We start from the raw sequence: 26797 nt of genomic DNA, 5'->3' as shown, positions 1-26797 counted from the left end.
GAGCCCACCGCAACTATAATAAATGTATTAACCCCTAACCCGCCGCTCCCTGAACCCGCCGCAACCTATATTAAATGTATTAACCCCTATCCTGCCCCCCCTACACCGTCGCCACCTATAATAAATTTATTAACCCCTATCCTGCCCCCCACTACGCCGCCGCCACTGTAATAAAATGATTAACCCCTAAACCTAACCCTAACGCCCCCTAACTTAAATATTAATTCAATAAATCTAAATAAATTAACTCTTATTAACTAAATGAATCCTATTTAAAACTAAATACTTACCTTTAAAATAAACCCTAATATAGCTACAATATAAATAATAATTATATTCTAGCTATCTTAGGATTTATTTTTATTTTACAGGTACCTTTCAATTTATTTTAACCATGTACAATAACTATTAAATAGTTATTAACTATTTAATAGCTTACCTAGCTAAAATAAAGAGAAATGTACCTGTGAAATAAATCCTAACCTAAGTTACAATTAAACCTAATACTACACTATCATTAAATTAACTAAATAAACTACCTACAAAGAACTACAATGAAATACAATTACATAAACTAACTAAAGTACAAAAAATAAAAAAAGCTAAGTTACAAAAAATAAAAAATTAAGTTACAAACATGTTAAAAATATTACAACAATTTTAAGCTACTTACACCTAATCTAAGCCCCCTAATAAAATAACAAACCCCCCCAAAATAAAAAAAATCCCTACCCTATTCTAAATTACATAAATTTCAAAGCTCTTTTACCTTACCAGCCCTTAAAAGGGCCATTTGTGGGGGCATGCCCCAAAAAGTTCAGCTCTTTTGCCTGTAAAATAAAAATACAACCCCCCCCCAACATTAAAACCCACCACCCACATACCCCTAATCTAACCCAAACCCCCCTTACAAAAACCTAACACTAATCCCCTGAAGATCATCCTACCTTGAGTCGTCTTCACTCAGCCGAGCCACCGATGGAACTGAAGAGGACATCCGGAGCGGAAGAAGTTAATCCTCCAAGCGGCGCTGAAGAAATCTTCCATCCGATGAAGTCATCATCCAGGCGGCGCTGAAGAAGTCTTCGATCCGGCCGATGTCATCTTCAAAGAGGCGCTGAAGAGGTCTTCTATCCGGGCGAAGTCATCTTCCAAGCCGGGTCTTGAATCTTCCTTCCGCCGACGCGGAACCACCTTCTTCACCGACGGACTACGACGAATGACGGCTCCTTTAAGGGACGTCATCCAAGATGGCGTCCCCTCAATTCCGATTGGCTGATAGGATTCTATCAGCCAATCGGAATTAAGGTAGGAAAATCTGATTGGCTGATGGAATCAGCCAATCAGATTGAGCTCGCATTCTATTGGCTGTTCCGATCAGCCAATAGAATGCGAGCTCAATCTGATTGGCTGATTGGATCAGCCAATCGGATTGAACTTGAATCTGATTGGCTGATTCCATCAGCCAATCAGATTTTCCTACCTTAATTCCGATTGGCTGATAGAATCCTATCAGCCAATCGGAATTGAGGGGACGCCATCTTGGATGACGTCCCTTAAAGGAGCCGTCATTCGTCGTAGTCCGTCGGTGAAGAAGGTGGTTCCGCGTCGGCGGAAGGAAGATTCAAGACCCGGCTTGGAAGATGACTTCGCCCGGATAGAAGACCTCTTCAGCGCCTCTTTGAAGATGACATCGGCCGGATCGAAGACTTCTTCAGCGCCGCCTGGATGATGACTTCATCGGATGGAAGATTTCTTCAGCGCCGCTTGGAGGATTAACTTCTTCCGCTCCGGATGTCCTCTTCAGTTCCATCGGTGGCTCGGCTGAGTGAAGACGACTCAAGGTAGGATGATCTTCAGGGGATTAGTGTTAGGTTTTTGTAAGGGGGGTTTGGGTTAGATTAGGGGTATGTGGGTGGTGGGTTTTAATGTTGGGGGGGGGTTGTATTTTTATTTTACAGGCAAAAGAGCTGAACTTTTTGGGGCATGCCCCCACAAATGGCCCTTTTAAGGGCTGGTAAGGTAAAAGAGCTTTGAAATTTATGTAATTTAGAATAGGGTAGGGATTTTATTTATTTTGGGGGGGTTTGTTATTTTATTAGGGGGCTTAGATTAGGTGTAAGTAGCTTAAAATTGTTGTAATATTTTTAAGATGTTTGTAACTTAATTTTTTATTTTTTGTAACTTAGCTTTTTTTATTTTTTGTACTTTAGTTAGTTTATGTAATTGTATTTCATTGTAGTTCTTTGTAGGTAGTTTATTTAGTTAATTTAATGATAGTGTAGTATTAGGTTTAATTGTAACTTAAGTTAGGATTTATTTTACAGGTAATTTTGTATTTCTTTTAGCTAGGTAGTTATTAAATAGTTAATAACTATTTAATAACTATTCTAACTAGCTAAAATAAATACAAAGTAACCTGTAAAATAAATATAAATCCTAAGATAGCTATAATATAATTATTAATTATATTGTAGCTATCTTAGGGTTTATTTTACAGGTAAGTATTTATTTTTAAATAGGAATAATTTATTAAAGTATAGTGTAGTGTTAGGTGTAATTGTAACTTAGGTTAGGATTTATTTCACAGGTACATTTCTCTTTATTTTAGCTAGGTAAGCTATTAAATAGTTAATAACTATTTAATAGTTATTGTACATGGTTAAAATAAATTGAAAGGTACCTGTAAAATAAAAATAAATCCTAAGATAGCTAGAATATAATTATTATTTATATTGTAGCTATATTAGGGTTTATTTTAAAGGTAAGTATTTAGTTTTAAATAGGATTCATTTAGTTAATAAGAGTTAATTTATTTAGATTTATTTAATTAATATTTAAGTTAGGGGGGCGTTATGGTTAGGGTTAGACTTAGGTTTAGGGGTTAATCATTTTATTACAGTGGCGGCGGCGTAGTGGGGGGCAGGATAGGGGTTAATAAATTTATTATAGGTTGCGGCGGGTTCATGGAGCGGCGGTTTAGGGGTTAAACTATTTATTTAGTTGCGGAGAGGTGCGGGATCAGCAGGATAGGGGTTAATAATTTTATAATAGAGGGCGACGGTATAGGGGGGGCAGGATAGGGGTTACTAGGTATAATGTAGGTGGCAGCGGTGTCCGGGAGCGGCGGTTTAGGGGTTAATACATTTATAAGAGTTGCGGCGGGGTCTAGGAGCGGCGGTTTAGGGGTTAATACATTTATAAGAGTTGCGGCGGGGTCTAGGAGCGGCGGTTTAGGGGTTAGTAACTTTATTTAGTTGCGGGGGGCTCCGGGGGCGCCGGTATAGGGGGCAGAACAGTGCAGTTTAGTGTGAGTGCTTAGTGACAGGCTAGCAATAAAGCTGGGAAAAAGCCGAAGGGCAGCGAGATCGGATGAGTGATAACTGTCACAGTCCGCTGCTCATCGCCCCGCGGCTTTTTGACAGCTTTATTTGATAACTTAGGCGAACGTATTCAAGGTCCGCGGCGGCGAAGGTAGGCGAGCTTAGGCGGACGTATTGGGCCGGCGAAGCCAGAAAAGTAGACGGCTTGATAACTAGCCCCCACTGTCTGCAGTGTGACTGTAATAAGTACTATGTGGGGATCACAACAAGGGAGGTACACACCCGGTTGGGTTAACATATTAACAACATTACAAACAGCACTGAGGATAGCAAGAAAGGGAAAACCTTAACAACAGTAGCCAGACATTTTCTTAAATATCATAACGCCAAACCGTCAGTCAAACTGACTGTCCTGCAGGTTATTAAAACAGGGATACGGGGTGGTAATATTGAGCAAATGCTATTACAGGCTGAAAGCCAATGGATATTTTGGCTCGACTCTATGACGCCTAATGGCATGAATAAAAATAATGGTTTTGGAGCTTTCCTATGAAAAACTATCCATGATACTACCACACTGTTGGGCGTGTATATAATGTTGTGTTTCCCTGCACAGAATAAATACATACATTTAATAGATGCTGTACAGTCATAATACCTGCCAAAATTTGCAGGGAGTAACTTTCACACTACTGTGGAAACAGCTATAAATTATTTGCCATAGCCATGTATGTGTGACTTCTACTAATACCATGTCATATAATCAGTTACATGCACAATGCATACATAGGGCAGTAATTTATGCTGCGTGTTCTCATATATATTATGTGAATGATTTTACACCTATGTTATCTTGTCCAAGCATTTGTAAATCGTTATAAGGCATTTCACTATGCTTGGTTAATGTTTACCAGGTAATCTAACACACCGACGGCTGATGATTCATGCATTATATACGCCCCTTCACTGATGTTATCCTCTGTACTCACGTGACATGATCACGTGACTCAATGGACCAATGGGTTTATAACTATCGGATAGGCTAAGATATGGGTGTATACACAATACCCCATTCTGATTGGTCAATATTTGCTATATAAGGGTAGGTAACCCTACATCCTGTTCGCCTTTGAAAAAGCTACGGCGAAATGTACGTCAGGCAACTGCTGCCTTCAATACACAATCCCTATGTGTGAAATATGTTCCACATAGATTTGCTTACTTAGCCTAACTTTAATACTAATTACTTGGTACTTCTTGCTGTGGGCTTTTCCCTCAACTATAACTTAGTATTACATTAATATTATCTGGGTGTGTGAAATTTGTGCCACACTCGGATTAGGCTAACCATACTGGGTCTGTCTGTGTGTATATCTCTGACCTGTTTGCTTTATATGTAATTGGGACTGTGTCCCTTCTTCTTTTTTAGTGGTTTAATTGTACTTACATATCCGTGTGTGTGAAAATTGTTCCACATTCGGAGTAGGTCAGTTACTCAGGGTCTTTATATAGGCACCCCTTATCGGGGGGATTTACCCCTCTCACTTGTCTGGACAATATCCATTTAATATTGATTAATATATGCGCATATAATATTAGGGGGTCCTATATATATTCCAGTAGTTAACCATCAGTGATATTATCACTTCTTGGATTGTTACTTGTTAGTATCCATCTGGACCGTTTTTAACAATATATGTTGTTTGTGTTATCCGTCTCCTACAGAGTTTTATTTTCTTTATCGTTATTAAAATTTATATTTTAAATGATAGGGGTCCCTACCTCCTAATACTCTCTATAAGCGGGTGCTTCTATAGGTGCTTCTTTTCCATTTATATTCACAAAAAAATAAAAATTTTAATTAATCTAAGATTACAAAAAATAAAAAAAGTCTAAAATAATAAACCAAATTATCAAAAATTAAAAAATTAAACCTAATCCCTATGAAAATAAAAAGCCCCCCCAAAATAAAAACACCCCCTAATCTAATACTAAACTACCAATAGCCCTTAAAAGGGTCTTTTGTAGAGCATTGCCCTAAGTTAAATGGCTCTTTTCCTAAAAAAAATACTAAGTCCCCACCTCTAACAGTAAAACCCCCCACCTACGCGCTAAGGGCTATTAGTAGTTTAGTATAAGATTATGGGTGTTTTTATTTTGGGGGGCTTTTTATTTTCATAGGGATTAGGTATAATTTTTTTATTTTTGATAATTTGGTTTATTATTTTATGTAATGTTAGACTTTTTTTATTTTTTGTAATCTTAGATTAATTTAAATGTAGTTTTTTTATTTTTAAGTAGTTAGCTTTTTTATTTTAATTGTAACCTAGTATTTTTTAATTTAGGTAATTGGGGTTAGTTTAGGGGGTGTTAGGTTAGGGGGTTTAGTAATTGAATTAGTTATTTGCATTGTGGGGGTTTGGCGGATTAGGGGTAATATATTTATTAGGATTATTGCGTTGTGGGGGTTTGGTGAATTGGGGGTTAATAGTTTTATTAGGTTTATTGCATTGTGGGTTAATGGTGTATTAGGGGTCAATATACTTTATTAGATTTATTGCGATGTGGGTTATTGTCGGATAAGGGGTTATTAGTTTTATTAGGTTTATTGAGTTGTGGGTTAATGGCGTATTTAGGGGTTAATACTTTTATTAGGTAGATGGCGATCTATGTGAATGGCAGATTAGGGGTTAATAGTTTAACTAGGCATATTGTGTTGTGGGGGTTAATTATTTTATTATTAGTTCTGATGTGTGTTTGATGGCGGATATAGGTGTTTTACGTGACAGGTTTATTTTTGGAAGGCGGGTTAGACTTTTACAGGAGATTTGACTTTTTTTTATTTTCTTAGGTGTCGGCAGTTTCTAAAGTGCCGTAAGTCACTGGCGACTCCAGAAATTTGTATTTACGCTCATTTCTGGACATCGCTAGTTTATCCGACTTACGGCACTTTATGAACTGCTGGCGGGGTTTATGCAATACCCGATGTGCGAGGTAAAATTACGGGCGGTGCGGGTTTCAGTAATTGCTCTGAAGCCTGCACCGTATATGTAATCTAGACCCTGGTACTCACAGACCTGTAAGGCACCCCTGGTACTTACAGACCTGTAAAGCAGACCTGGTACTCACAGACCTGTAAGACAGACCTGGTACTCACAGACCTATAAGACACTGCTTCCTGAAGTTTTTACACCGTGTACATTGGTTCAGGTCACTCGAGATGTGCACAGGTTAAAAATTAGTTTTGTCTCAAAGATTTGTTTCAGATTTTTTCAGAATGTTCAGTTTAACTGATTTTCGTTCTTGTGGGCATTTGTTTCAACCAAATATTGGATCTGATTCTTTACTGCTATTTCCAATAGAAACAGCAAATATATACAACTACGTTTTACAAAAATCTTACATTATGTAATTCCAACAATTAAAATAACCTATCTTTCAATGTCAACAGTACATTCAACTTGAGTTAATCAGTAGCTCACAGAGGCACAGAACTCATATAGCTGCAAGATCTAATAGCTCTAGTAAAAATGATAAAGCGTCTAAGCTTCCTCTTGTCTCCCACCACCCAATGCTAGGTTAGGGCTTGATTGGACAAGCCTGTATGACTAAAATCTAATATTTAGCGCCTTACTCGCTGTCTCTAACATCAATCATTAGTAATACTATGGTAGGATTGGACAGGAGACAATTAGCACCTGAATAGTTAGACCACCTGTACATCATTACAAAGGAGCTGATTAGCCAAACAATATAACTCCTCCCCCTTCCCGCACCTTTTTTAGCACCAAATGAATGGACATTCATTTGGTCAAGCAATTATTTGTTCCTCATCTGTTTCGTCCCATAATATATTTGTCTGTTTGTGTATCCGACGACTCACCAAATTGGCATAAATTGTGACAAATTTGTATTCACCCAAAGCCAAATGTACATCTCTAGATTTCACACTTCACTCTGAATTGCTGGATTTTTCCTTGCAATTCCCACTGGCTTTAATCAGTCAGCAGAAGCTTCACTCAAACTCAGAGTCGTATCTGTTCTCACATACTATATCAATCCTTAGTACATAGGATAAGGTAGACTAGCTGGGTCTATAGCGCACCAGAGTATGCTGTTGTCTGCTGCTCCTTGATGCAGAACAGTGGTAATGATGGACAGGTAAGGACATGCATCAGGTTTAAAGGAACAGTCTTCACTGAACATAAACTTAATTTTTCTTCATGATTCCCCCTAGAATATGCTTTTGCATCCTGTTTTGTCAACATTGCAAACAAATTCATTTTTTTTTTGGACTTGATACTCTTTCCTGGATTGGTGTGTGACATAGTATGTTGAAGTGCACATGCACAATGCATGGTCTTTATAACTTGAGAACTGGAACGGCAGGGGACTTCATATACAGCTATCAGAGGCTACTACTTTTTGGAGGGCAAGGAGTTGCATAAATAAAATCGGAAGATTTGCCTTTAAATTGGCTGTGAGACGCACACAGCTGTTATAGCACATTAGCCGTTGCGCAAGTGCTAATTGCTGTGAGTGCATCTCACTGGTTATATGCGAGTCACTTGGAGCGAAGAATCCATACACAGTGGCGTCACTAGGGTTGGTGTCACCCGGTGCGGTAACCTATGGTGTCACCCCCCTTCCCCCCAGAAAGCAGAAACACACAAACACAAAAACACAGGCACACACACATACAAACACTCCGATACACTCAGACACACTTAGAAACATACTCAGACACACACAAAAACACTCTGACACACACACACACAAAAACACTCAGGCACACACACAAACACTTAGACACACACACACAAACACTCAGGCACACACACAGAAACACTCAGACACACACACACAAAAGCACTCAGACACATACACACACGAAAACATTCAGGCACACACACAGAAACACTCAGACACACACACAAAAGCACTCACACACACACACACAAAAACACTCGGTCAGGTGCCAGGCATCCCCCTCATGATTTCCCAGTTCCCGTTTAGAGAGACAGCACAGCAGTGAGTGACTCCACTGCTCCACACATCACTGAGTAGTGAGCGCAGATAGGCAGGCAGGTTTAGGCTAGCAGCGCAACTTCGCAAGCCCCACGGCACGCCCACAACATTCATAGTGAAATTGGGCAGAGAGGAGCAAAGTACAAACAAGCAAAAGCAGCCGGGAAAACTATTTGTGGAAATTGCAGCGCTGGCTCAAGGGGAAAAAAAAAAACATAATTTATGTAAGAACTTACCTGATAAATTCATTTCTTTCATATTAGCAAGAGTCCATGAGCTAGTGACGTATGGGATATACATTCCTACCAGGAGGGGCAAAGTTTCCCAAACCTCAAAATGCCTATAAATACACCCCTCACCACACCCACAAATCAGTTTAACGTATAGCCAAGAAGTGGGGTGATAAGAAAAAAGTGCGAAAGCATAAAAAATAAGGAATTGGAATAATTGTGCTTTATACAAAAAAATCATAACCACCACAAAAGGGTGGGCCTCATGGACTCTTGCTAATATGAAAGAAATGAATTTATCAGGTAAGTTCTTACATAAATTATGTTTTCTTTCATGTAATTAGCAAGAGTCCATAAGCTAGTGACGTATGGGATAATGACTACCCAAGATGTGGATCTTCCACGCAAGAGTCATTAGAGAGGGAGGGATAAAATAAAGACAGCCAATTCCGCTGAAAATAATCCACACCCAAAATAAAGTTTAAATCTTATAATGAAAAAAACTGAAATTATAAGCAGAAGAATCAAATTGAAACAGCTGCCTGAAGTATTTTTCTACCAAAAACTGCTTCAGAAGAAGAAAACACATCAAAATGGTAGAATTTAGTAAAAGTATGCAAAGAAGACCAAGTGGCTGCTTTGCAAATCTGATCAACTGAAGCTTCATTCCTATACGCCCAGGAAGTAGAAACTGACCTAGTAGAATGAGCTGTAATCCTTTGAGGCGGAGTTTTACCCGACTCGACATAGGCATGATGAAACAAAGATTTTAACCAAGATGCCAAAGAAATGGCAGAAGCCTTCTAACCTTTCCTAGAACCGGAAAAGATAACAAATAGACCAGAAGTCTTTCGGAAATCCTTAGTAGCTTCAACATAATATTTCAAAGCTCTAACTACATCCAAAGAATGCAACGAGTTTTCCTTAAAATTCTTAGGATTAGGACACAATGAAGGAACCACAATTTATCTACTAATGTTGTTAGAATTCACAACCTTAGGTAAAAATTTAAAAGAAGTTCACAACACCGCCTTATCCTGATGAAAAATCAGAAAAGGAGACTCACAAGAAAGAGCAGATAATTCAGAAACTCTTCTAGCAGAAGAGATGGCCAAAAGAAACAAAACTTTCCAAGAAAGTAATTTAATGTCCAGCGAATGCATAGGTTCAAACGGAGGAGCTTGAAGAGCCCCCAGAACCAAATTCAAACTCCAAGGAGGAGAGATTGACTTAATAACAGGTTTTATACGAGCCAAAGCTTGTACAAAACAATGAATATCAGGAAGACTAGCAATCTTTCTGTGAAAAAGAACAGAAAGAGCAGAGATTTGACCTTTCAAGGAACTTGCAGACAAACCTTATCCAAACCATCCTGAAGAAACTGTAAAATTCTAGGAATTCTAAAAGAATGCCAAGAAAAATGATGAGAAAAACACCAAGAAATGAAAATCTTCCAGATTCGATAATATATCTTCCTAGATACAGTTTTACGAGCCTGTAACATAGTATTAATCACAGAGTCAGAGAAACCTCTATGATTGAGAATCAAGCGTTCAATCTCCATACCTTCAAATTTAAGGATTTGAGAACCTGATGGAAAAAAAGGACCTTGCGATAGAAGGTCTGGTCTTAACGGAAGAGTCCACGGTTGGCAAGTGGCCATCCGGACAAGATCCGCATACCAAAACCTGTGAGGCCATGCTGGAGCCACCAGCAGAATAAACGAACGTTCCTTTAGAATCTTGGAAAAAGAACTATAGGCGGAAAGATATAAGCAGGATGATACTTCCAAGGAAGTGACAATGCATCCACTGCTTCCGCCTGAGGATCCCTGGATCTGGACAGATACCTGGGAAGCTTCTTGTTTAGATGAGAAGCCATCAGATCTATTTCTGGAAGTCCCCATATTTGAACAATCTGAAGAAATACCTCTGGGTGAAGAAACCATTCGCCCGGATGTAGTGTTTGGCGACTGAGATAATCCGCTTCCCAATTGTCTATACCTGGGATATGAACCGCAGAAATTAGACAGGAGCTGGATTCCGCCCATACAAGTATTCGAGAGACTTCTTTCATAGCCAGAGGACTGTGAGTTCCTCCTTGATGATTGACATATGCCACGGTTGTGACATCGTCCGTCTAGAAACAAATGAATGACTCTCTCTTTAGAAGAGGCCACAACTGAAGAGCTCTGAAAATTGCACGGAGTTCCAAAAATGTTGATTGGTAATCTCACCTCCTGAGATTCCCAAACCCCTTGTGCTGTCAGAAACCGCATACAGCTCCCCAACCTGTCAGATTTGCATCTGTTGAGATCACAGTCTAGGTTGGAGGAACAAAAAGAAGCCCCCTGAACTAAACGATGGTGATCTGTCCACCACGTCAGAGAGTGTCGAACAATCGGTTTTAAAGATATTAATTGAGATATCTTTGTATAATCCCTGCACCACTGGTTCAGCATACAGAGCTGAAGAGGTCGCATGTGAAAACGAGCAAAGGGAATCGCGTCCAATGCAGCAGTCATAAGACCTAGAATTTCCATGCATAAGGCTACCGAAGGGAATGATTGAGACTGAAGGTTTCGATAAGCTGAAACCAATTTCAGACGCCTCTTGTCCGTCAGAGACAGAATCAAGAACACTGAATCTATCAGGAAACCTAAAAAGGTTACCCTTGTCTGAGGAATCAAACAAACTTTTTGGTAAATTGATCCTCCAACCAGGTTCTTGAAGAAACAACACTTATAAAAGACTGGAAAGGTTCTTTCTAGAGAAAATGAGCAAAGGGAATTGAATCCAATGCTGTGGCCATAAGACCTAAAACTTCTATGCATATATAGCAACTGAAGGAAATAATAGAGACTAAAGGTACCGATAGACGGAACCCAATAACATTATCCCTTGTCTGATAGAGACAAGGACAGTGACACAAACTATCTGGAAACCTAAAAAAAGGTGACCCTTGTGTGAGGAATCAAGAGCTTTAGAAAAGAAGATCCTCTAACTATGTCCTGAAGAGTAAGTGAATCATATCCAAATAAATCACAGGACCAAGAAAAGTACCTGAAACTAAATAATTTTCCATAAATAAGATACAACTATCTAAAGGAAAATAAATACTATTTTGCTATAGAAACAATAGCATAATCAGTAGAATTAGAGATAGCCCCAATAAATTGGAGAACCCTCCAAATTGAGTTTAACTGCTGGCAAAGAATATAGTTTAAAACCTTTGAAGAAGGAATAAAAGAAAATTCTCAGCCTATTCCATTCCCTAGTATAGGGAATTGGAAAGAAAACCTCTAATGAAATAAATAGGCAGAAATAATGTCAGCTAGTCTTAAAGAACTAGTTACCTTAATATCCAAAATAATCAACACCTTTTCAACAAAGAACAAATGTACTTTAATAATTGAAAAAAAATAAAAAAGTAGATTTGTTAGTGTCAATATCTGATGAAGAAAATTTCTGAAAAAAACATCATCAGAGAAGGATAAATCAGTATGTTGTTGGTCATTTGAAACTTCAATAATTAAAAAAGAAGTGAAAAAGACCTAAAAATTTTATTAGAAGGCACGAAGTCAGACAAAGCCTTTAACATAGAATCAGAAAAATATTTCTTATAAGTCTTCTAAATATTTCTTGTAAGAAAAGAAAATATATAAAGCATAAATACTAATGGATTCCGCATGTAAAAGTATAACATAATATCTTATTACAAACCATAGCTAAAGATAAACATTTATAACATTTAAAATAAATGAACTTAGCTTTGGTAGAACTGAAACTCAGTTAAGCGTTTTTCCAAAAGTGGCTTCTGATTCAGAGTCCATTTGAGACATCTTGCAATATGTAATAGAAAAAACAACATATAAAGCAAAATTGATCAAATTCCTTAAATGACAGTTTCAGGAATGGGAAAAAAATGCCAATGAACAAGCTTCTAGCAACCAGAAGCAATAAATAATGAGACTTAAATATTGTGGAGACAACAATGACGCTCAAATTTTTTAGCGCCAAAAAAGCCGCCCACATTATTTGGCTCCTAAATGCTTTTGGTGCCAAAAATGGCGCCACATCCGGTAACGCCGACATTTTTTGGCGCAAAAACGTCAAAAAAATGACGCAACTTCCGGCGACACGTATGACGCCGGAAATGACAAGAAAATTTTTGCGCCAAGAAAGTCCGCGCCAAGAATGACGCAATAAAATGAAGCATTTTCAGCCCCCGCGAGCCTAACAGCCCACAGGAAAAAAAGTCAAATTTTAAGGTAAGAAAAAAATTGAGTTATTCATATGCATTATCCCAAATATGAAACTGACTGTCTGAAAATAAGGAACGTTGAACATCCTGAATCAAGGCAAATAAATGTTTAAACACATATATTTAGAACTTTATATAAAAGTGCCCAACCATAGCTTAGAGTGTCACAGAAAATAAGACTTACTTACCCCAGGACACTCATCTACATGTTTGTAGAAAGCCAAACCAGTACTGAAACGAGAATCAGTAGAGGTAATGGTATATATAAGAGTATATCGTCGATCTGAAAAGGGAGGTGAGAGATGAATCTCTACGACCGATAACAGAGAACCTATGAAATAGACCCCGTAGAAGGAGATCATTGAATTCAAATAGGCAATACTCTCTTCACATCCCTCTGACATTCACTGCACGCTGAGAGGAAAACCGGGCTCCAACCTGCTGCGGAGCGCATATCAGCATGGCACATCTTGACTTGGCAAAATTTGCCCACTCTTCTTTGCAAAAACACTCTAAATCTGTCAGAATGCGAGGGCATCTCCTGTGCACAGCCCTCTTCAGATCACCCCACATATTTTCGATCAGATTCAGGTCTGGGCTCTGGCTGCGCCATTCCAAAACTTTAATCTTCTTCTGGTGAAGCCATTCCTTTGTCGATTTGGATGTATGCTTGGGTCGTTGTCATACTGAAAGATGAAGTTCCTCTTCATGTTCAGCTTTTTAGCAGAAGCCTGACGTTTTTGTGCCAATATTGACTGGTATTTGGAACTGTTTATAATTCCCTCTACCTTGACTAAGGCCCCAGTTCCAGCTGAAGAAAAACAGCCCTTTTTATATCCACTGTATCTACCACTGTATACAGCGTTATATGGTATATACCTGCCACCTGGGAGGGAATATTACATTGTATACGCCTGACACCAATATGGGATATTACATACAACATATAACTGGTATTACAAGTGATATTATGTGGTATATAATGACAGCCTGTATAACTGGTAACTTGCTATATAATTACCATCTGAGATAAAATCCATTTCAAAAGCAGAAAAGCCAATGAAGTTGGAATCTTATAAGTCTCCAATAACTTTTGTCTGTTTCTTGCACAGATTGTTTTGGAAAGTAATAATTAATAGTAACTCCTGTGAATCACTGTATAAAATGCTACATAACATATAGTACATGGTGAGTTATAAAAGCCCATTTTCATGTTGACAGTGGGCTAGATTACAAGTGGAGCGGCATTTAGCGCTCCCACTCAAGTGTAAACACAGATAGAAGTAAGCTTGCAGTTAGTGTGCGCAAACTTCATGAATTCGGATACTGCGACCGCGTTAACTTCTTCTCCCCATAGACTTCAATGGAGCGGACTAAAGGAAAAAACGTAACACTTATCACTTGTGCGCTAACCCGACACCTCGTTTAACCAAGTGCACTATACCCGAAGGTAGGTATACATATTTTATGTCCCAACGTTCTTCATACAATAGAAAATGTTCTATTATTTAAATATATATATATATATATATATATATATATATATATATATATATGATGTTTTCTTTTAAAATATATATCTATACCTATATATCAATATGATTATATATAGGTATAGATATATTCATATATATAGATATAGCAGTGATTTTTAACCTTTTTTTTGCCATGGCACACTTTTTTACATTAAAAAATCCTGTGGCACACCACCATCCCAAAATTAAAAAAAAATCACACATTGTAGCCTAATACAGCATATATATATACACATACACACAAACACACATACTGTATGTAGTAGCCTAATACAGCATATATATATATACACATACACACAAACACACATATATATATACACACACATATATATATACACATACACACAAACACACATATATATATATACACACACATATATATATACACATACACACAAACACACATATATATATATATACACACACATATATATATACACATACACACAAACACACATATATATATACACACACATATATATATACACATACACACAAACACACATATATATATATACACACACATATATATATACACATACACACAAACACACATATATATATATACACACACATATATATATACACATACACACAAACACACATATATATATATACACACACATATATATATACACATACACACAAACACACATATATATATATACACACACATATATATATATAAACATACACACAAACACACATATATATATACACACACATATATATATACACATACACACAAACACACATATATATATACACACACATATATATATACACATACACACAAACACACATATATATATATACACACACATATATATATACACATACACACAAACACACATATATATATATACACACACATATATATATACACATACACACAAACACACATATATATATATACACACACATATATATATACACATACACACAAACACACATATATATATACACACACATATATATATACACATACACACAAACACACATATATATATATACACACACATATATATATAAACATACACACAAACACACACATATATATATACACATACACACAAACACACACATACTGTAGGTATTGTGCTGTTATGCCATGCCTCCTACAAACTACCCCTGCACTGGGAGTAAAAAACAAGCAAAGTTTAAAAAATATGTCACACTGTTGTCAGTCTGCCGTGGCACACCTGAGGATCTCTCACGGCACACTGGTTGAAAAACACTGAGATATAGGAATATATATTTAAAAATACAAAGAATATGTGAAGAACATTGGAATGTAAGATATTTACAGTAAATACACAGTATAACACATTATTAATATATACGCCTGATGCGGAGCAATGCTGCAAAACAAAAGCGCTAACATTTCCTACATGTGCCCCATTCTTTCTGCAGACATTCTGCATTTTCTGCCTTAACACTAAGGGGCCGATTTATCAAGCTCCGTAAGGAGCTTGATGCCCCGTGTTTCTGGCGAGCCTTCTAAAGACCGCTGCTCCATAACCTGTCCGCCTGCTCTGAGGAGGCGGACAGAAATCGACAGAAATCAACCCAATCGAATACGATTGGGTTGATTGACACCCCCTGCTAGCGGCCGATTGGACTGCTGGTGCAATGATAAATGCCGAGAGCGTATGCTGTCGGCATTTATCGATGTGCAGCGGACATGCACCGCAATATCGGATCATGTCCGCTCGCACAATGATAATTCGTCCCCCTAGGGTAAGGAGTAAATGGAGTAGAGTAAAATTATTATTCGTAAAAATTAAAATGCACAGACCATTCCTACAATACAAATGAAACAATTGACAATTGTCTGCCAGTAATGTTCAAACCACACCCAGAGATTCCAACCAGTGTTCCCAGAATCCTCATCCACCTTCCCTGGTCTGACCTTCTGACTGGTCAACTTCACTCTTTGATTGATCATATATTAATAACTATGGTCTGATCTCTGTACCCCCTTTCACTATTTACAATATATAAATATTTATAGATATACAATGATTTCACATACTACAACCTTATTGATACCTTACAGTGTACATAACCATTAGGAGTAAATCTGATTCATTTAAATAGCTAGAAAGCATACATTTTAAAAATAACTTTATTTAGTTTTCTTTACCCAATTAATAGTAGCACGAGGCTCACCATTTTAATAAAAACTGGCATTGTTATAAGAATTAATCTCATCTATAAACTCCTATAATAGTGGTTGGTAAGGTTGGTTCTGTTTAATAACTGTGAGATATAAAAGCACACACAAAACAATGCTAGCAAGTGTATTACAAAGCAGAGATGTGCAGCCAAGACATTTTCATTTTGGAAGAAATTTTGATTCTGAATATTCAGGGAAATGTATTTGCTGCACTAGTCGGTATTCATTTATCTCTCTCCTATATACCTATTATTTTACTTACCTCTTTCATTGGACGCAAGGCTCATGTCATATGGTGTGTGTCTGCTTAACATTAGGATATCGAACATTAGGACTAGTTTGTTTTTCATGCTTTCCTCTGCTGCCTTGTGATGTTTATGGGATGGAAAGATGGAGTCCAATTCCGCCTCTGTGAAGAACGTCTTTTCACACCTTGGGAAACCTTTGTCATCCATTTCTGTTCTTAATTCCCTCGCACACTTTGTGTTTTTCAGGTCACTGAGCACCAGGTGCACATTTTCTTGACCTAAAGATTAAAGTAAAACAAAATAACAGGTAATACAAATCCTCTGTATTAATAAATATAAACTGTATAACCGTTACTGGTGAAACCGGTTTTGTTTTCTTCTGGCTTCCAGCAGTTTCCCTAGAGGGTGGTTATATCCCATATGTGACAAATACAGACACCAAGCTCCTCACTGAGACCATAGCTCTGTCTTTACAGTTCTTTCTGCTCTTTGTCTTTGTTAGCCGTGGTTAACCGATTCCTGCCCAGACTGATCCTATCTTATGCAAGTGGCTCTTTGGCTTTACCTACTGATTCCTGGATGGACTGCATGGATATGACAGCGTATCTATAGTTACATGATGGCGGCACATATAAGCTTCTTGTCATTGGCTTTCCAATGCATTCAGCTAGCTCCCAGTAGTGCAATGCTGATCTTTCACTAAAAGATACCAAGAGAATGAAGCTCATTTTATAATAGAAGTAAATAGTAAATGTGTTTAAAAATGAATGTTCCATCAGAATCATGAAAGAAAAAATGTGGGTTCCATGTCCTTTTAAATGGCCATAATCAATGACATGCTCTAATTTGTTAGAGCTTGTAATTTTAAGACTAGTGACCCTGCACTACTGTGTGGAACATACAGTAGAAGAACCAATCATGACTTGCAGAGCACTGCTGGTCCTGCGTGGAAATACCTGCTTATCTAATCAGCAGTGCTAGGTGCACAGGTGAGTCATGAGAATTGTACTTCTGATTAGATAAGCAGCAGTTATGTCTTGGGACTAGCAGTGCTCTGCGAGTCCTGAGCAGTATTCTAGAGTGTGTTTTATTTTTATGCAGGTTTTTGCATACCAACAGAACAGGTCATAAGAAATTTCCAACGATTGTGATGCAGGAATAAAATGCATGTTGTGATTTCCCTAGACAGGATCCACAATGCACTGCAATCTGTTGGATCTATGGGGTTGGGTTTGTCTTATGAAATGTACTATACAATGATTAAACTGTGTGGCAGGAAAATAAACCATAAAAAGACAGTGCCAGTTTACATCACCGTGAGATTCATAATCTCTTAAAGGGACAGTAAAATCAAAATTAATGTGCATGACTATGGCAGAGCATACAATTTTAAACAACTTTCCAATGCACTTCTATTGTTGGTTTTGCTGAGTTATCTTGGTACTATTAGTTAATAATAGTAATTCTGCGTAAATCAGGAGCTTGCACATTTTATTAGCCATCTGTCAGCAGTGTGTGCAACAATGTTTATAGTTACGTTATACATAGTTGCAAAAGCATAATTGATGACAGAAGAAAACTGAAAAGTTGTTTAAAATGTTATGGTTTTACAAGACTACTTCTCTCTGCTTATCCTCCTAGATCTGTCTGCAGCCTTTGATACTGTCGACCACCCTCTTTTGCTCCAAGCCCTCAAACTCTTTGGCATTTGTGACACAGCACTCATGGTTCTCTTCCTATCTATCTAACCGTACCTTTACTGTAGCCTTCTCTGGAGCATTCTCTGCCCCGTTACCACTTTTTGTTGGGGTACCTCAAGGTTCTGTCCTCGGTCCCCTTCTATTTTCAATCTACACATCATCACTAGGTTCCTTAATAAAGTCCCATGGGTTTCAATACAATTTGTATGCCGATGACACCCAAATCTACCTCTCTTCACCAGACCTATCTCCTTCCTTACTAACCCATGTCACTAACTGTCTTTCTCATATCTCATCTTGGATGTCCTCTCACTACCTTAAGCTAAATCTCTCCAAAAATTAGCTCCTTATTTTCCCCCTTCTTCCAATGTCTCCACCCCCCCAATTTTCTATATCTGTTGATAATTCCATCATTACCCCTACCCTACATGTCCGATGTCTTGTGGTCACACTTGACTCACACCTTTCTTTCACTCCTCATATTCAGTCCTTGTGGCCTATTTAACCAAGGTCTGTCGGACCTGATCCGACAGTGCGGATCAGGTCCGACAGACCTTGATGAATGCGGAGAGCAATATGCTCTCTGTATTCAGCATTGCACCAGCAGCTCTTGTGAGCTGTTGGTGCAACGCCACCCCCTGCCAGCAGGGGGTGTCAATCAACCCAATTGTACTCGATCGGGTTGAATTGCAGCGATGTCTGTCCGCCTGCTTAGAGTAGGCGGACAGGTTATGGAGCAGCGGTTTTAGACTGCTGCTTCTAAATGCTGCTTCTGGCATGCCTGCAGGCTTACCAGAAGCACGGGCCCTCAAGCTCCATCCGGAGCTTGATAAATGGGCCCCCTTGGCTAAAGTCTGCCGCTTCCACCTTAAAAACTTTTCTAAAATTATACATTTCCTTACACATGACACAAGTAAGATTTTAATCCACTCTCTCATCCTTTTCCGCCTAGACTATTGCAACTCTGTCCTCTCTGGTCTCCCCACCTGCCGCCTAGCTCCTTTACAATCAATGATAAATGCCTCTGCCAGACTCATCTTCCTTACACATCGCTCTTCATCTGCTGCACCTCTGCTGCACCTCTCTGCCAATCACTTCACTGACTTCCTCTTGCCTCCAGGATTAAACACAAAATACTCACTCTGACATGCAAAGCCCTCCACTGCACTGCTCCCCTCTAATTTTAACAGCTTCAAGCACTCCCTAAAGACTCTACTATTCAGGGATGCATACAACCTACACTAACCTTTCCTAACTCAGATTGCTTTGCCCTTGAACCCCTTATAAAGTAAGCCTATGAGCCCAGCTGTTTGTAGATCGCGTTCATAAGAGCCGACTACAACAGTGCAACTCTTGGCAGGGCCCTCTACCCATTTGATCCCTATAAATGTTATCTTCTTTACTGCTTATGTTTATAGCGCTGCGGAATCTTTTGGCGCTCTACAAATACCTGATAAAAATAATAATAATAATAATAATTATGCTTTGTCCAATTCATGTAAGTTTACTTTTGACTTTACTGTCCCTTTAATGAAATATCCCATGTAAAGACAACACGGGTGACAACGTCAGGCATCACCATTACACACAGTAAGATACCCTGTTCATGTCTCATACCTTGTAGGCTGATAAAGTGATTCAGAAAACATTGCAAATCGTCCACCTTTTTCTCTGATCGTACAGAGTGAAAAAAGATGATAGAGGAGAATTTTGCAGCTTCAGTTTTCCATTCATCCTTCTTTGCCTCACATAAATACGTTACGTTCTTGAATTTCTCTCTGATGTTATCACTGCAGTGTTTCAGCTCGTCCAGCAGCCATGAGATTTTCCTGTCCCAGCAGATGATTCCCAAACTTGTTCCTTTGTCAGAAACGTTGTCACTGGAACTGAAACTGTACAAGCAACTTAGTAGAGGGTCAGGGTGACATATTAGACAGACTTATAGACAGAATGGCACATGACAGACAAGCTGAGTACTGGAATGTGTGACATATGACACAGGCAAATGAGCAGAGGACAGTATGACACAGAGACGGACTGTAGGACAAGGTGACATATAAAACAGAAAGGCTGAGTAGAGCGAGGACAGTATGTCACATGACACAGACTGAGTAGAGGACAGGGGTATAAAAATATTTAGTATAATATTTCACATGTATATATGGAAAGAAGGGAGAGGGAAGGGTGTGAGAAACTGAAGCTAAGTTGGCTATGCACCAGGTGAGTTAAAAACAAACGCCTAGATTACGAGTCTTGCGTTAGCCTTAAAAAGCAGCGTTGAGAGGTCCCAACGCTGCTTTTTAACGCCCGCTGGTATTACGAGTCTGGCAGGTACAGGTGTACCGCTCACTTTTTTTCAGCGACTCGAACATACCGCAAATCCACTTACGTCAATTGCGTATCCTAATTTATTAATGTATTACAAGTCTTGGAAAAAGTGAGCGGTACAGCCTCTCCTGTCAAGCCTGGTACCGCATTTAAAAATCAGTAGTTAAGAGTTTTATGGGCTAACGCCGTAACATAAAACTCTTAACTAAAGTGCTATAAAGTATACTAACACCCATAAACTACCTATTAACCCCTAAACCAAGCCCCCCCCCCCCCCATTGCAAACACTTAAAAAATAAATTGTAACCCCTAATCTGACGACCGGACATCGCCGCCACTGTAATAAATATATTAACCCCTAAACCGCCGCACTCCCGCCTCGCAAACACTACTTTCATTTTATTAACCCCTAATCTGCCATCCCTAACATTGCCGACACCTACCTACATTTATTAACCCCTGATCTGCCACCCCCAACGTTGCCGACACTATATTAAATGTATTAACCCCTAAACCTAAGTCTAACCCTAACACCCCCCTAACTTAAATATAATTACAATACATCTAAATAAAATTACTATCATTAACTAAATTATTCCTATTTAAAACTAAATTCTTACCTATAAAATAAACCCTAAGCTAGATACAATATAACTAATAGTTACATTGTAGCTAGCTTAGGGTTTATTTTTATTTACAGGCAAGTTTGTATTTATTTTAACTAGGTACAATAGTTATTAAATCGTTATTAACTATTTAATAACTTCCTAGTTAAAATAAGTATAAATGTAACTGTAAAATAAAACCTAAGTTACAATAACACCTAACAATAAACTATAATTAAAATAATTACCTAAATTAACTACAATTAAATACAATTAAATTAAATAAACAAAAGTACGAAAAAAAAAAAACACTAAATTACAGAAAATAATAAAATAATTACAATTTTTTTAAACTAATTACACCTAATCTAATCTCCCTAATAAAATAAAAAAGCCCCCCAAAATAAAAAAATTCCTACCCTACACTAAATTACAAATAGCCCTTAAAAGGGCTTTTTGCGGGGCATTGCCCCAAAGTAATCAGCTCTTTTACCTGTAAAAAAAAATACAATACCCCCAACATTAAAACCCACCACCCACACACCCAACCCTACTCTAAAACCCACCCAATCCCCCTTTAATAAAACCTAACACTAACCCCCGGGCAGAAGAGGACCTCCAGACGGGCAGAAGTCTTCATCCAGGCGGCATCTTCTATCTTCATCCATCCGGAGCGGAGCGGGTCCATCTTCAAGCCCTCCGACGCGGAGCATCCTCTTTCTTCTGACGAATAACACTAAATGACGGTACCTTTAAGTGACGTCATCCAAGATGGCGTCTCTTCAATTCCAATTGGCTGATAGAATTATATCAACCAATCGGAATTAAGGTAGAAAAAATCCTATTGGCTGGTCCAATCAGCCAATAAGATTGAGCTTTCATTCTATTGGCTGATTGGAACAGCCAATAGAATGCGAGCTCAATCCTATTGGCTGATTGGATCAGCCAATAGGATTGAACTTCAATCCTATTGGCTGATTACATTAGCCAATAGTATTTTTTCAACCTTAATTCCGATTTGCTGATAGAATTCTATCAGCCAATTGGAATCTAAGGGATGCCATCTTGGATGACGTCATTTAAAGGAACCTTCATTCAGTAAGAAGACTCCGGATGAAGAGGATGCTCTTGAAGATGGAGCCACTCCGCGTCGGATGGATGAAGATAGAAGATGCAGTCTGGATGAAGACTTCTGCCCGTCTGGAGGACCACCTCGCCCGGCTTCGATGAAGACTTCTCCCGGCTTCGCTGAGGACTTCGGCTCGATTGGATGAAGACTTCTGCCCCTTCCTTGAGGATGGATGTCCGGTCTTCAGAACAGTAAGTGGATCTTCAGGGGTTACTATGTCAGAGTATATGAATATTATAAATGAAAATTATATATGTATATATATATATCTATATATATATATATATATATATATAGTTTTTATATAATGTATATGGTTGATGAGACCACAGGATTAATTAAATATGAGGTTATTGACAACAGTTTCTAGTCCACTGTAAATCCCAACCCCCTTGCCAGATGGTTTTGGCTGAGTGAAGACATGTTTATCCTAATTGAAAGTTAGCATAGCTTTGGAAGCTCATCTCCTGCTGTGTCAAAAACAACATTCTGGTGCCCAAATCAGGATACATGCCCATATATGGATTTCCTGCCCAAGATGTAACCGATCCGTCTGAGTATGTTTGAAACTACAAACAGGTTCAAGAAATTATGACTTTTTACAACTACTAGTAAAATGATCCCTGCTGTTTATGAAGACAACATCCTGGGTTTATAAGCTAGATAAACAGGTAAAATTCGGACTACATAGTGATTAGCATAGACTTGTTAGTTAGTTCTGTTTGCATATTGAGACAGTAAAAAATTGGCTGGCAGAGACACATGTTTCTCTTGTAAAGGTGTATCCAGTCCACGGGTTCATCCATTACTTGTGGGATATTCTCCTTCCCAACAGGAAGCTGCAAGAGGACACCCACAACAGAGCTGTCTATATAGCTCCTCCCCTAACTGCCACCCTCAGTCATTCTCTTGCAGCTCTCGACAAGAAAGGAAGTATCAAGAGAGATGTGGTGAATAAGTGTAGTTTTTTACCTTCAATCAAAAGTTTGTTATTTTTAAAAGGTACCGGCGTTGTACTGTTTTTACTCTCAGGCAGAAATTGGAAGAAGAATTCTGCCTGGAGGTTTGATGATCTTAGCGGTTTGTAACTAAGGTCCATTGCTGTTCTCACACATAACTGAAGAGTATGGAAAGAAAACTTCAGTTGGGGGGATGGTCTGCAGATTGCCTGCTTTGAGGTATGTTCAGTATATTTTTTTCTAGAGAGATGATAAGGTCTAGAAAATGCTGACAGTGCCTGGTATATTTGAGGTAAGCCTGATACAGTGATTTAACAGCAACTGGGATCATGCTTGCAAAAAAGGGTAATATTCATGTTATACTCATATTACTTAGTGTAAAAACGTTTGCATGTTTTATAGTAAAAACGTTTTTTCTCTGAGGGTGATAAATCTTTATTTTGGGGCCTAGTTTTCCACATGGCTTGTTAAATCACTCCTAAAAAATGCCCCCTGACATTCAGTGCATGGTGGGAGGGGCCTATTTTTGCGCACTTTATGCGCAGTTGATCTTCAGACTGAGACATACAGCTTCCCTAAAGGAGTCCTCTGGCATCTAGGACCACTATAGAGGGTGTTTTTCCTGAAAAAAATCATGTTTAAGGGCAGGTAGGGCCACAGCAGAGCAGTGGCAGTGTGTTTGACTGTTTTTTAATGTTTTTTCCGTTTTTCTAATCCGTTTTGGGGCCTATGGGGTTAATCATCCATTTGCAAGTGGGTGCAATGCTGCTTTAGTCTCTTATACACACTGTAAAAATTTAGTAGAGTTTACTACTTTTTATCACTGTTTTGCAGTTTATGAGGTAGTTTTTTCTCTTAAAGGCAGAGTACCGTTTTTATTTAATTGCTTTTTCACATTTATTAAAGTGTTTTCCAAGCTTGATGGTCTCATTACTAGTCTGTTAAACATGTCTGACATAGAGGAAACTCCTTGTTCATTATGTTTAGAAGCCATTGTGGAACCCCCTCTTAGAATATGTGCCAAATGCACTGACCTTTCTATAAGTTATAAAGACCATATTATGGGTTTTAAGGATTTATCACCAGAGGTTTCTCAGACTGACAAAAGGGAGGTTAAACCACCTAGCTCTCCCAATGTGTCAGAACCTATATCTCCCGCGCAAGTGACGCCAAGTACATCTGGTGCGTCCAATGCGTTTACCTTACAAGACATGGCGGCAGTTATGAATCATACCCTCACAGAGGTATTGTCCAAACTGCCAGGGTTACAAGGAAAGCGAGACAGCTCTGGGGCTAGGACAAATACAGAGCTTTCTGACTCTTAAGTAGCTATGTCTGATATACCCTCACAATGTACAGAAGCCGAAGCAGGAGAGCTTCTATCTGTGGGTGACATTTCTGATTCAGGGAAGGCATTACTCCAGTCTGACTCTGAAATGACAGCATTTAAATTTAATCTTGAACACCTCCACTTGTTGCTCAAGGAGGTTTTAGCAACTCTGGATGACTGTGACACCATTGTAGTCTCAGAGAAATTGTGTAAAATGGACAAATACTTTGCAGTGCCTGTTTACACTGATGTTTTTCCAATCCCTAAGAGGTTTTCAGAAATTATTACGAAGGAATGGGATAGACCAGGTGTACCGTTCTCTCCCCCTCCTGCTTTTAAAAGGATGTTTCCCATAGATGCCGCTACACGGGACTCGTGGCAGACGGTCCCTAAGGTGGAGGGAGCAGTATCTACCCTAGCTAAGCGTACAACTATCCCCGTCAACAGTTGTGCTTTCCTAGATCCAATGGATAACAAATTTGAGGGTTTCCTTAAGAAAATCTTTATACAACAAGGTTTTATTCTCCAGCCTCTTGCATGCATTGCCCCAGTCACTGCTGCAGCGGCTTTCTGGTTCAAGTCTCTTGAAGAGGCTCTTCAGGTGGAGACCCCGTTGGATGATATCCTAGACAGGCTTAAAGCTCTTAAGTTAGCCAATTCATTTATTTCTGATGCCGTTTTTCATTTAACTAAGCTAACGGCTAAGAATTCAGGTTTTGCCATTCAGGCGCGTAGGGCGCTATGGCTTAAATCCTGGTCAGCTGACGTTACTTCAAAGTCTAAGCTTCTCAACATTCCCTTCAAGGGGCAGACCCTATTCGGGCCTGGACTGAAGGAGATCATTTCTGATATTACTGGAGGGAAAGGCCACGCCCTTCCCCTGGATAGGTCCAACAAATTAAGGACCAAACAGACTAATTTTCGTTCCTTTCGGAACTTCAAGAGTGGTGCAGCTTCAACTTCCTCTACTACAAAACAAGAAGGAAATTCTGCCTAGTCCAAGCCAGTCTGGAGACCTAACCAGGCTTGGAGCAAGGGAAAGCAGGCCAAAAAACCTGCTGCTGCCTCTAAGACAGCATGAAGGAGTAGCCCCCGATCCGGGACTGGATCTAGTTGGGGGCAGACTTTCTCTTTTCGCCCAGGCTTGGGCAAGAGACGTCCAGGATCCCTGGGCTCTGGAGATTGTTTCCCAGGGATATCTTCTGGATTTCAAAGCCTCATCTCCAAAAGGGAGATTTCATCTCTCACAATTATCTGCAAACCAGATAAAGAGAGAGGCATTCTTACGTTGTGTTCAAGACCTTCTGGTCATGGGAGTGATCCACCCAGTTCCAAGGGAGGAACAGGGGCAAGGATTCTATTCAAATCTGTTTATAGTTCCCAAAAAAGAAGGAACTTTCAGACCAATCTTGGATCTCAAGATCAAATTTCTCAGGGTCCCATCCTTCAAGATGGAGACTATTCGAACCATCCTACCTTTGATCCAGGAGGGTCAATATATGACTACCATGGACTTAAAGGATGCTTATCTCCACATTCCGATACACAGAGATCATCATCGGTTTTTCAGGTTTGGACTATAGTGACGACAGATGCCAGCCTTCTGGGCTGGGGCGCAGTCTGGAATTCCGTGAAGGCTCAGGGTTCATGGACTCAGGAGGAAGCCCTCCTTCCGATAAACATTCTGGAACTAAGAGCGATATTCAATGCTCTTCAGGCTTGGCCTCAGCTAGCTGCGGTCAGGTTCATCAGATTTCAGTCAGACAACATCACGACTGTAGCCTATATCAACCATCAGGGAGGTACAAAGAGCCCCCTGGCGATGTTGGAGGTTTCAAAGATAATTCTATGGGCAGAGGTTCATTCTTGCCATCTCTCAGCTATCCATATTCCAGGAGTAGAGAACTGGCAGGCGGATTTTTAAAGTCGGCAGACTT

General features: G+C 39.0%; 1 protein-coding gene across 3 annotated transcripts in view; it reads right to left on the bottom strand.

Moving 5' to 3' along the window:
• LOC128642361 (kinesin-like protein Klp68D) overlaps window positions 1–26797 on the bottom strand; it is a 97256-nt gene that overhangs the window by 49763 nt on the left and 20696 nt on the right. For 2 of the 3 annotated variants that reach the window (XM_053695111.1, XM_053695114.1), the window contains exons 2-3: window positions 20127–20401; window positions 16824–17087 (exon numbers count right to left, since the gene is read on the bottom strand). In XM_053695111.1, coding sequence (XP_053551086.1) covers window positions 16824–17087; window positions 20127–20401 — 539 coding nt within the window. The remainder of the gene's footprint in view (window positions 1–16823; window positions 17088–20126; window positions 20402–26797) is intronic. The other variant, XM_053695113.1, reaches the window with a different exon arrangement.

Source organism: Bombina bombina, chromosome 11 (genome assembly GCF_027579735.1).
Source record: "Bombina bombina isolate aBomBom1 chromosome 11, aBomBom1.pri, whole genome shotgun sequence".
Taxonomy (NCBI): Eukaryota; Metazoa; Chordata; class Amphibia; order Anura; family Bombinatoridae; genus Bombina; species Bombina bombina.
Note: the sequence above shows the minus strand (reverse complement) of the source record. Positions and strands in the feature narration are given on the sequence as shown.